The sequence below is a fragment of the Rhagoletis pomonella genome, unplaced genomic scaffold (genome assembly GCF_013731165.1).
Source record: "Rhagoletis pomonella isolate Grant_MI unplaced genomic scaffold, Rhpom_1.0 Rhpom_scaffold_00004, whole genome shotgun sequence".
NCBI lineage: Eukaryota > Metazoa > Arthropoda > Insecta > Diptera > Tephritidae > Rhagoletis > Rhagoletis pomonella.
This window is the reverse complement of record NW_023458558.1, coordinates 30,958,072-30,971,423: the sequence shown is the minus strand read 5'-3', so window position 1 is coordinate 30,971,423 and position 13,352 is coordinate 30,958,072. Positions and strand designations below refer to the sequence as shown.

Below are 13,352 nucleotides of genomic sequence, written 5' to 3'. Positions count from 1 at the left end.
TCTTTTTTCTTAATTTAGTTACTTTTCTTTCGCATTTTTTTCTGCGGCTTTATCCTTTTAATGGTCGCTCTCTACGCGCCCACTCCACTTGGCAACACGCTCGACCCCAATTTAACTTACGAACCCAAAGTTGCCGTCTATAAAACTTTAATGAACTCGCATTTCAGGATTAAGTCTACTGCCGTATCTTTTCTCTCTCTCTTTCTTACTAACGTACCCAGAGAACACTTTTTTATTTGGTTCGATTTTTATTTTTTTTTTCGTTCTAGCTGTAGCAAGTTTTTATTACAGACACATTCGCCGACAGAGACTGTACAACACTGCAAGCTTTGCGCCTACATTAGGGTGGAGCGAAAAAGATCAATTTTTCTATTTCGAAATAGTCGGAAAATTTGGCAAAGCATGGCCACAATGAGCCGTTTTAAAGCATTTTCTGATCATCTGGGTCTCCATTGTTATGTTTGTTTTATTCACATTTTAAAATACTTTCTAAAAACATTTTGCGTAAATATACAGTTTTGTATCCCATTCAATTTTTTTATTATAATAAGGTGCTAAAAATCGCATTGATTTTTGAAAATTTTGATTTTTTGCCGACAGCGCACTGTGGGACATCGCCATATAAGCTGCGGCCAAAAGTAGCAACCGCGATTTAAATTCGCTGGAATTTTGTATATGCGCTATCCTTCACTTAGGAATGAAGAAATGTGGAAAATTGTAAAAGTTGACACACTTTTGATTGGAAATTGTAAATGTTATTCGATTTTAATGAAATTCTGAAATAACGTCAAAAAAGGTTCACTTTATCGTCTATCAATTCTAGAAGAAGTAATTCCAAGCAAAAAACAAAAGCGACTTCAATTTTCATAGGGAAATTTAAGATTAAATATCGCTAAATTCTTCTCGATCCAATGATCGGATCAAAACCAAATTAGTATGGGACCAGCTCTGAGGTAACACCATCCCTTAAAAAACAACTATCCCATTGAAAAACGATTTATCACAGTTCAATGTGCATACGTTACACAAATTTTAAGCACAATTTCGAAATCGAAATTTTTTTGCTCCACCCTAACGTATGTACATACTGCACACTAAGGTTCAAACATATCTACACTATACTACAGCGATCTACTCCTATTGCCAGCCTTATTTGTATTATCTAGTATTTATTGTTTTTGTTTACTTTTTTACTTCTGCGCGCTACTCACCCTGTCCTTTGAACCAGGTAATAGTTGGAATCGGATATCCTTCCGCCTCGCAATTTATCGATATTGTATTGCCAAGCATGATGGCCGTGTCCATTGGCTCCAACGCCCAGCGTGGCGCAACTAAATAAACGTAATTCCCAGCCAAGCCAAATGGCAGCCACGGCATCGGTTGTAGCGCATTGAATGTTCAGCAGCAGACAGACACACACACACACACACACACACACAGAGGCCGATGGATGCGCACAATCCGATAACGTACGTGGCGAATGTGCGATGCGAAGCGATAAGCAGTGATGAGCGTTGTTGTGGCAGCGTCGCAGTATCGCAGCATCGTTGTGGCAGCCGCAAGTTGTGAAGATACAAAGTAGAAAAGTAAACAACAAAATTAACTGCATTGCGACTTTGTGTATAGAAAATCGTAGAAAAAAAAAGTAAAAAAAAATCACATTGCTCGACGGTTCGTCTAGCTTGGCGGATTATGTACGTGTGTGTGTGTGTGTGTGCTTATGAGTTTTGCTTGCGAGTTTTCCCATCGCAAACGTGTACAGTGGATTTTCTTAAGCTTACCGTAACTTTCTCTGTATTTGCCGCCGTCGAGTAATTTGAAAAAGAAATGCAATGTGATTTATTTCAAAGCGAAAGCAAGAAAATCGTACAAACACACTCACGGCAGTACGTTAGCCAGCTGAAGCACAGAAGTACTAAGGTTGTGACGTTAACGCAGCACCCCCACATTAATTATAGATTAAAAATGTTTTTAGTTGTCTAAAAAAAAAAAATCACATTTTAATTACTTAGAAAAAGTTGAGCTAAAGAGTTAAAGAACTAACTGGAGTCCCAAATGTTTCTTACAGCAAACAAAAAAGGTTCTTTATTGCCCATACAGCAGTTTACAGACCAAATTTAACTTTCGAGCTGGTACGCAAAAAAAAATTTAAACTTCGGCCTCCAGGCAATTCGTTGGGAGATTTAAATTGCGTCGATCCATTTTACCCACTAGTCACGAGCTGTTTGTTTTTTTAAGAAAAAACGCATATTTAGTTTGGCTAATTTTTTGGCTTTTCATTCAAATTTTAAGAAATACTATATTTTATTTCAACTACCTATATATTTAAAAAAAATAACATATTATTGGAAGCTAGAAGATAAGATTAAATTTCGCAGGTCTGTATTATTTCCAGTCTCTTCGATCGAAAAATGAGGAAACAACATTAATCAATGATTTATGCTTCAAAATCCTTTCTATTAACTTTCGACATAAATGGAAAAAATCTGTGTCACCAATATTGCTATTCGAAACTTAAGCTTTGTGTAACTGTATAACTGAAGTGTAACTAAATCTACGCAGTGTGAATCTCAAGTGCTGACACACAACTTACTTATCCTCTCAGTTACTTAGGCATGTATGTATGTTTGCACGTTTGCTATGCTTTGCTTTGCTTTGCCAACTCTCGAAAGTGTTGCTTCATATAGCAATTACCTTTTATCAATTACCTCCCTCAACCCATTGCTTACCTCGCACTTGCAATTCGGCAGTGTAGTTCACCTTGGCAGCTGCATTACTCGCATAACAGGTATATTTACCGCTATGCTTTGCGCTGATATCCTTGAAGACCAACAGCGAATAGAATTCCTCTTTTTTCTCAGTAATCTGCGAAACAAGAAAAAACATGCAATGAGACAAGTACAACAAAATTGAAATAGCTAGTGAGAATGTGAGAGTAAATGCAAGTATGTGAATACTCCCTCATACAACGGTACGAATTTGTGTGTAAACTTGGAAGATGGGCTAGAGTTTTTTGTTAATTTGGCGCTTAAAATAACTTTGACACTTTGTTACGAAATCTTATTCACATACACTCCGATATATGTACATATGTACTTCATATAATTATACCCAATAAACATTGGGCTTGGTTAACAATTCGAAAATGATTGGAAAACTAAAATTTTTTTCAAGTCTCACCTTCGATAACGAATATGGAATAGGTTAGTATTCGATTCGAGAACTAGACCATTCTCCAGCAAAATGGAATCCAATGAATTTTCCCATGAACTCGAAACTCAGCCCGAATCGAATTGAAATTTTAAGGAGAGAGAGTAATTTTCTAATATTTCCCTTCGTGAATGAGCAGGATTGCATTATCTCTCTTGTTACTATGGTTGTCGTTTTTTTTTCGAATCCATCTCGAGTGTATTTCCAATATACATACTATGAACGTTGCAAAACTAAGGTCTTATGCATACTGGAGATCGAAGATCATTTTTGAAAGTTCGCCAAAATGTTTATAGGGTATGTATGCTGTACATGCAATTTCTTTTGTTTGCTTTTGTATCAAATAACTTTTAACTGACTCTCCTAAACTTGCTGCAGGTATATACATATGTAGTATGTATATACTATATGTTTGTAAAATTTCTTCTTCTTTTTTACATTTCTTACTTCTATTCCCTCATTGCCATTCAGTGCTCACATGGCTTTATGTTTATCAACTCACCTGCAAACTTGTCGGTATGGACATGTCGTCCTTCTTCCAGCTGAAATAGATTGGCATATCACCGGATGAAACGGCGCAAGTTATTTGTGCGCGTCCACCCTCTTGTAGATTCTTTGGAAACTTAAATGGCTCAATGACTGGTGGGCCTGCAAGAGAATAAAGAAAAAGAAGGAAAGAGTTTAGATGCTTTGACAGTAAAAATACTATAAACGTAAATTTTTGAATAAGGCTAAGCTTAACTTTCGTTTAAGATAAGTTGAGATAGATACGTTTGTAGGCTGGTTTACGGTAAACCGTTTACCTGAAAAGACTTAAAGATAGTTGCTCAATGAATATATACATATAGTCATAAAATATGATTTGCGTTTCGATATCTATGTATGTTATTTTATTTCTTCTTTCAAAATTAATCAACCTTATCATGAGTTTAATTTTCCCGAACCGGTTTACTTTTCACATTTGGTTTCCATGTATTTACTATGGGCGGAATAAAAATTTTCGGGTGAATTTTTATCGGGCGAAACTCATGTTAAGGCAGATTACCATTTACCATGAGTGACAGGGTGTATGATTAACATTTTTACCCATACAATCAACTGACAAAACTTTTCCAATAGTTCAGTGGTTCCCACAGTCGACCCCAGAGGTCTACTTTAGTATGAAAAAATATGGGGGTTCACGAGTTGGGTCCACGAAAATATATTTGGTTTTGGTAGTAAAGAATAAAATTTGTTGGCATTACCTACCAATATAATATCCTAGATACTCAAAAAATCAAGGGAGCAAAACCAATCTAATTTTTCGGTCATTTTTGATAGGCCGTATTTCGGTGAAAAATGTTCGTACTGAGATTAAAAAAAATAATAATTTTAAAGCTTTAATGATCTAATTTTCAGATTTCTTGGCTACACAATTTTAGTAGCTACAGTTCTCATTTAATCCTGACAAATAGCACGAAAAAGAAAATTTGCAAATTTTTGTTTTTCCGCAAAAATTCCTCACTAAGGAATAACACTTCCATCTTCCTCCTCACTACAACTATTTCTTTTTTATCTTTGATATAACCAAGTATTTGGCGCCTCTATATTTAGCTCACGCTCTTTTGCCATCCAAAATATTACTCCTCATAAATGCAGAACGATCTAATATTCACATTTTTTTGGCGAGTTTTGGGAATATGGTAGAAATGTAGAAGCCGGAGGTCCATCGAAACTATTAAAATTTTTTTAAGTGGTCTACGAGAAAAAGGTTTGGTAACCTCTGCAGTAATTACACTGTGAAACAGATTTCTAAATACTCGCGAAACTAGCGGCCAAAGATTTTAAAACTGGATAGTTTTTCTCTCTAACGGCAGGTTTTCTTATGTGTAACCATCTTTGCTCCCCATATGGTCAAAATTTGCGTAAAATGTTACGCGTAAACCAAGGCAAGTTCTTAGCTATTAAAAATGAAAACAAATCTAATCAGTAGCGACCTTTTCGAGAACTCTTCGGGACTTTTTCGGGATCGTTTCTAGTCTAGTACTCGCCCATTTCGGAGTTAGTTCAGGACTATTGTCGAATGATTTCGGGACTAGTTTTGGCGCCACTTCGGGACGAGTTATGGACTTTGTCAGGTCAATTTCGGGATTATTTCGGGACACATATGAACACTTACACCTCAAATTTCATGAGTTCCAGTTACTCAGACCCTTTTTTAAAGGACTTCGGAATTTCAATGATGTGATTAATTTAAAAAAAAAACTAATAATTAAAAAATTCAGTCCAATATACAAACAACAAATGAAAGAGAAAATTGAATTGAATTGAATAGGTAGATATTGAAAACGACGTTTTAAAGTGCTTGAAAATCCATTAAAGTTTTTAATAGTTATTTTCGGAAAAAATATACATATGTTTAGGACTAATATGTGCACTGCCACATCCTCCAATTTCGTTATTCTAACTTTATTACTTTCGAATAAAATAGTTATTAGAGGAACGTGCAGAATTTTATAGTGCATAGTTTTTTTAAATAAATCAAAATCTTGAAATTTGAAATTCCTTCAGTTTTGGACATCAGTCACTAGGGTGCTTTAAGTAAGTTGGCCGGCATTTCAAGCCTTTTGCACTCACGTATTTGAGCCTTTTTCTTCTTATTGCGACAAATACGTCCCGCTTCCCTCATCAGTTTCTTATAACGCATATAGCAGTAGCTACAATTTTTCATGCCCCGGCGAAGTCGATCAGCCTCAGACTGTTATCGGACGGTTCGTCAGGGATACTGAATTTTTCGAAGGTGTGGCCAAATATCCATTCCTTACCCACCCTGGAATTTAAGTATCCAAGCATGATTTTGATATCGTGACTGTGGCAGCGTATGTACGCCGCAAGCTCTCATAGAAGAAATTCTTGATGATTTTCCTTCTCTTCCATCGAGGTGTAAGTGAAAATGGGCGAGAAGTCGAAGAACCTCGCTTTGATGCGTATTGTGGCTAGACACTCGTCCACCGAGGTGATCGACAGAACTCGGTGACCGAGTCTTGCTTCTCAACAATAAAAGCCTCCATATTCTAACGAGGAGCGACAACAACGTTAAATGTGGCTTAGAGTATATGATCGACAAAAAGCTTAATATATACACATTATATTGGTCCTAAGTGAGCTCTTACAAAAGCCCAGTTTCCTTTCAACTTTGTATGCTGTTTCATTAAAAAAAGTTAATATTAACAAATCTCTTCACATCCATTAAGAATTATCGTGTACTTCATGGCAGTTTAGATGAACACAAAAACAATTCAATTTTCATTGTTCCCCTTAATCCGTTTACACCTCCACACACTCGCCCCTTACTTACTATTGACATTCAGTTGCATGTCCCGCCGCGCCTCCTCGCCATTCCTACTCCGCACAATGCACGTGTACATGCCCTGATCACGGGTCGGTTCGACATTCTTGATGACAAGATAGCCACCTTGCTGCACTGGTGACAGCGAGTAATGTGAATCTGCAAACAGAAAATGGAATATGTACTACAATAAAGCAAAGGTGAAGCTTCACAAAACAAAAAAAAAAAACACAAAACAAAAAAAAAAAAAAAAACAAATTAAATGTTTGTATAAACGCGCGGAGTATACAAATAGCCAGTACGAGTACTAAACTTCAGCTGACAAATAAAGTGCAAATAGCGAAAAATACAAACACAACACTACTAAAGTGGACACAACACTACTAAAGTGGACACAAAGTTATGGCAGTGTACCCGTATGGTAAAACTATTGCAGAGGAAAATGTATTTTCACACAAATGCTAAGCTAACAAATGGACAGCCGTGTATTGTATCTATATATGTATGCATATTCATATGTGTGTGTGTGGAAGAATACATCGTTCGTTCGTTAGCGAAGTGGTATAAATCCGACAGTTAATGCGTTATTGTACCGCTTCAGCACTTTGCATCCTTTAGCTTTTTATCCCTATGCTTACACCACTCTCCCTCACATTTTCCACTGCAATTGCGGCATTGTGTGATTGCGCTTTGCACTTGGTTGTACATACATACTTTTAGCTGGAATTGTGCTATGTCTTTTTTTTTATGATTGTTCGGTGTACGACACCAAAATTTGCACGTACAATGGCAATTTGTCTTACTTGATGTCAATTGCTGATGTCCTTTCTCCCATCTAATTTGTTCGATTGGATAACCGGAAAATGGACAATGTACAATTATGTCTTCGCCGGCGACAGCTTTAATGGGTCCGATGGCGCGTACATATGGCGGACCTGTGGATTGAAAGAAATATGGAAAAAAGGTAATTAAAAAAGTTACAACAGAAATGTGTTCAAATAAAGCAATAATGTCAATAAAATTATATTATTTTAGAAACTGCCTGTTAGGCTATAACATAACAATAGACGCATTTTCAAATGAAATTTTCTTCTGCCTAAATCTGACCAGTAAGGGCGATTCTCACATTGCCTATCGCCAAAAAAGTATAGCAGGAGCGCCTAACAACACCCAACATCTAGTTATATGCCCCTCATACTGCCATATTTGGCTGATTACATAATGCATCTGTTACTATTCCAAGTTGTATACTTTTAGGCCCCACTGTTTTTTATTTAGAGAATTTCGGCGACGTGTGCACACCAATGCAGGGGCGCCAACTTTTATTTTCTCCTGCAATGAATCTTGCTGTAAAATGTTCAGCCTATTTCTTTCAGAATAAAGTTTCTTAAACATATTTCGTTTAAGATCGATATTATAATATTTTATTAAAGTAACAGATTAAATTTAATTAGGCGGAAACCTCTTTAAAAACGCATAATAAAGACATCTTAAACATATTTTGTTTGACTTGACAGTATTTAGTAATGTGTCATATAACTTACTGATTTAATTTAAATTGACTTTTAAACCGGTGGCAACCCCTTTTTAAAATATTTTGGAAACAAAACATTCTCACACCTCTTTCGATACATCCTTCATGTAATCTACATTTAAATTATGGAAAAATGCTAACTGACATTTAGGCAGGTGGCAACACTCTTCAAAATATTTTCAAAATAAAGCTTTCTTAAACCTCATTCGTATGCCACGCACATTAAGACATATCATTTAACTCACTAAAAAAAATTAATTGAAATTTTTAAATAAATGGCGCTCCCCTTAAAATTTGATTTTGTACTAAAAGATTCGTTCGTTTGACATCCATACCGTAAACTTTTGTTGGACTTATAATTTAAAATAGAATTTAGTTGAGAAGCTGGCAACCCTCAACAGAAAATATGCTATTTGTTAATCCATCTCTATGCTAAATTTTATCCAAAAAAGAGAAACAATTATACTAACACAATCACTCACAAAACCTATACATCTACATACATACATACCTACACTGCCGGAAAAAAGGATTGGCACAGAGAATTTTTCACAATAAATGCAAAAATTTTTATTTAAATTTTTTCCACTATATTTTTATGAAGGTATGGTTCATACTACTATAAAAATAAAATATAATCTACAAAGTTTTTGCAAAATCCAAAAAACTTCCATAAATTTGCATACAGATTTGCTACTTTTTAATCAGATTTTTAAAAATTTGTTCGAGTATGCAGTTTTGTGGTCCATTAAATTTTAGTACAGTAAAGTACAAGTTTATAGTAGCTAGATCTTACAATTGATTTTTGGAATTTTTTTCGCGCATTTTCTTCTATAAAAAAAATTTAGAAAATACTTTTGTATTGAAAAAATATGAAACACCTTCGAAAAAAAATTTAAAATCCACCACGATTTTTTAATAAACATTTAAATAGGAATAGTTGCAGATATTATAAAAAATTTGGTGGATGTAGTCGGATTTCATTTAAATCGTCAGTTTGATTGATCCTAAACTCCCGGTGGTGACCTTGGTCAAACAAATTTTCGAACTAGATGCCGATTTCTTAAAACCCCTATAATTTGACACCCGTTTTAAAATATTTCGTTCAACATTAAACTGATTTTAAATATCGAAAAAGGCGGCAGCCCCTTTACAAATATTTTTGAAACAAAACTTTCATAAACTTCTTCATGGCATCAAGCACATATTAAAATATTTAGTTCAATTTGTTAATTAAACGGACTTCAGTTTTTGAACAGGTGGCAACCTTCATAAATGATACTTTCGTAAAAATGTACCCTTAACCGTTTTCATTTGACACCCATATGGCTTTGATATTTTACTTAACTTATTAATTTATCGATTTTAAATTGTTAACAGGTGGCAACCCCCTTAAAGAGTATTTTCAAAATAAATCGCTTTGGAATGTTTTTCGTTCGACACTCACATTTTTGTTATATTTTATTTAAACTATTAATTGATTGAGTTCAAATCTCTTGATAAGGGAGGCAACTCTCTTCAAGAAATGTCCCATATGTTAATTTACATAAGCTTTACATAAGCTTTAGCTATTTTAGCGTGAATGACCAAACTTTCACATTTAAAGGATACCTGACTATGATTGTGTCCATGGTTTTAATAGGAAGAACGTAAGTCTGACGATCAGTATAACGCTTAAAAAAGCCATGATCGGGAAGCCCCTTTTCGACAAGAAAATTTAATTTAAATTAAATTAAATTAATATAATAATTAAAATTAATATAATATAAATACTAGGCAGTTTAGTTAGCTATAGAGTAGCAGCAAAATTCATTTCTATCGAAGCCAGGCTAGCGTATACCTTATTGCTTTTGATATCTCCACAATTTTCATAATTAAAATTGTAGAAAATTCGAAAAAAAATGTAAATACCAAAAATTTTATAAAATTGTGTATGTTTGCTGTAAAACTAAGGGGAAGGGAAAACAGTGGTGAAACTTTAGCTCACTTAGCTTACTTAACTTCATGTCTACATGCCACGAACATGTCAAAACCTAAGCACCAAATGCTAAACGCCAACTTGACTTCTTGCTTCATACCGCTGATTATCGTGTGACATTTGCTTTGTTGCATAAATTTAGGCGTAAGGCATTTTACTAATTTGCATTCATTGCAAGAGGAGACGCACAAATAATTTATGCCAGTCCCAGGCAGATTAGCACAACACACACATTGTATAAGGACATATGCAAATACAAATAATGCGAATTTTGCAATTAGTTTGCTTACGCAGGCACACGCATATCTATGCAAACATTTAAATGCAAGTTCAGTCCAGTTTCAAGTGTAGATACATATGTACTTGCATATGTGTTTGTTATTTGAAGGGAATATTTACACAGCCACCAGCAAACGCATAGCCCTGCAGAAAAAATTATCAATTGATAAAAAATCAATGAATGAAACCGAAACCCAAACCGAAACCGTAACCGTTTAAAACCGTTTCGTTTTTCAAAACCGAAACCGAAACCGTAACCGTTATCTTGACCTGAAAAGGAACGATACCGAAACCATTTCAATCACAGGTTTCAATCGGTTTCCAGAAATTTACAAAAATAATAAATAAAAATTTCTTAGAAATAAATGATTTATTTAACCAAAATCAGCAACATTTTGCTAAAATTCTTGTTAAGTAGTAAATAAGTATGGCAAGGTAACTTTTCGCAAAAATCTGCTGATGACTTTGTTGTTGTGAATCGATAATCTATTAATTATATTTAAGTAGCTTCTTTCCCGTACGCAATGCGAGATCCCGCGTGTGCCCAAAATAGCCCAGAAATCATTCCTGTACTCAACAAAATGGGTAATAGAGAGCGAAAATTGGAGCGTATTCGATCGTAAGTGTATTCTTCTTCCTGCCCGAAATAGCCCGAAATTTTCTCCGAGTAAAAATGGATAAAGTGTCAAAGTGCATATCAGCTGTATTGTGTTTACATGTTGCCTGCATTTACTTGGTGCTTTTAAGGAAAAGTGAATGGCCTGTTGATGTATTTTCAATCTATGTACTTAAAATCAATTTGTGAAACCAAAATTCAATTTCCAAGTGTTTGCATTTAATACCATGTTCTGACCGACAACCAAAACATTTTTCCTTCATTTTCTTTTCATTTACAACCTTTAACTTTCATTCTTATTTTGCTTCGGCCAGGCAATTAACAATAAACCAGAAATGGCGTATTAAAGATGATAAAATATGACTTCCACTTTGATAAATAATCGAAAAAAAAAGTTTTAGCAACGAAAACATGTTTCCGATGTCGGTCAGAAAATGGGATAAGTGACAAAAACAAGAACAACGTGAATCAGCTGTTTCTCGTATTGTGGGTACGAAATGTGGTTTTTTGCGTTCCCGTACTTCTGGACTTTGTTCCATTTTTGAAAGAAAATGTTTCTCTTATTCTCTAATTACCAAATCCGGTCCGGATTGTTCGGGAAAGAACTTAGTGTTGATATTATCAGTGAACTGTAATTTTCGATTTTCTTTCCTCAACGTTTAAGACATTGTGATTTAAATAATATCAACAAAATTTCTGTAAAAAACCGAAACCGGAACGAAACCGAAACCAAAACCGAAATAAATTTTGAAGAACGAAACCAAAACCGAAACCGAAACACTTGGCGAAACCGAAACCCAAACCGGAACGTTATTTTGAATCGGTTTCATTCCTTGTAAAAAATAGCCCACTTGTAGTTAGCTTTTTTGCAGGATTTATATAAAAAATATAAAACTTGTAGTTAACTAACTAAGCTAACCTGAAACTAGTTGACAAGTAATGCAGGAGATTGTTTTCTCTAAACGCGTTTCTATTTAAATATCCTGCACTTCGCAAATACTTTTTCGAATTGAGGACAAATAAAAGGAAGATCGAAATTGCATATTATCATTTTGAAGTAATATCGGACGGAGTTCGAATATGGGACCACCTGCAGAAAAAAATATGTAAACAAATATGAAATGAGTTAAAATAAATAAATAAATAAATAAAAAATATTTTGTTTTTCCTATTGATATTTTATGTCCAAAGTAGTTACATAGACTAGAAATATAGTTAGCTTTCGTAAAAGAAAATATGTGTACAGATAATAGTGACTTTTAGCTCCTTCCTAATCAAGTTAAAGTTAGCTTATAGTTAGATAGATTTCCTACAGGGACATATGTATGCATGCATACATTAAAGCTTAAAGCAAAGCGAATTTCAGCAGCAATAAATTATTAATACGACGCATACACACAGTGACATCCACACACACACACACACAATACACGCCCATTTACTACAAAATATGCATTCTGTGTTATATAGTTATGAGGCATTCCACACTATTGCACTTGGTTTGACCAAGTACTTTTCCTCGATTTTTGAATATGTTGTAGAGGAAGTCGTAAAATCTGTATGTATATATGAACGAAAAACAAAAAAAAAATAAAAAATTTTTATAAAAAAATTCAAAAGTTATGCAACAAGCAAGGTGTCAAAATTCGTGCCTTTGAGTAAATGTAAATTTTATTGCGGATTCCGGTAGAATACCCATCCAATAAAAATTCGTTCGGAAAGATTACGCTGTAGGGAAAGTCTCAAGTTTTGAAATTAAACAAAGAACTTAACTTTGCGTCGTATAGCTATTATTAATATGTGTACCATTTTTCAAGACCAAGATATTTCCACTTTTATGAAAAAATAATTCAAACTTTAACAAGGAAAAACTAAAAAAATTAAATTTTTTTTCTTCCGTTACTATTAAAGCCTGTTCTTTCGATAAAAAAATTAAGCTACTAACGATGAAAATCGATGGACAAACGATGAAAAATGATTGCCAATAACAATATTGCCAAGAATACGGTCAGCTGGTACTGTGCACCCCGAGGATAAGGAAGATATGGGAAGGCGCAATTAGGTGGTGGAGGAGTACAAGAGGTATGTACCTAAACTGCTGCAGGAATGCATTTGTTTGCAGCTTCAAAACATTCTCTTGATGTTAGAATAGCCGCTCTCTTTCATTCTATGTTAGCGAACATGAATTAGAATGTTATCGAAGAGTAATAGAATGGAGTGGAGTGAATATTCTCTCTTAATAGAATATTCATATTCTCAACATTTGCAACGGAAGGTACAGTATTTGAGAATACTCTAAAGGCTCTGTTATGCATACTTGGCATTGCTTGAGAGTTGTCACAAAAGCAATCTGTTAAATGAGCTTCGCGTGTAAGCGGTTACCCAACGCACTGCATTACATAAACAG

The 13,352-nt window shown here is 34.6% G+C and overlaps 1 protein-coding gene across 1 annotated transcript in view; it reads right to left on the bottom strand.

The window, feature by feature from the left end:
- The window catches only part of LOC118738194 (Down syndrome cell adhesion molecule-like protein Dscam2), a 144,683-nt gene that overhangs the window by 35,485 nt on the left and 95,846 nt on the right, over nt 1-13,352 (bottom strand). Inside the window, exons 11-15 of the mRNA XM_036469117.1 lie at nt 7,342-7,473; nt 6,548-6,697; nt 3,713-3,858; nt 2,730-2,865; nt 1,212-1,331 (exon numbers count right to left, since the gene is read on the bottom strand). Of these exons, the coding sequence (XP_036325010.1) occupies nt 1,212-1,331; nt 2,730-2,865; nt 3,713-3,858; nt 6,548-6,697; nt 7,342-7,473 (684 nt within the window). The remainder of the gene's footprint in view (nt 1-1,211; nt 1,332-2,729; nt 2,866-3,712; nt 3,859-6,547; nt 6,698-7,341; nt 7,474-13,352) is intronic.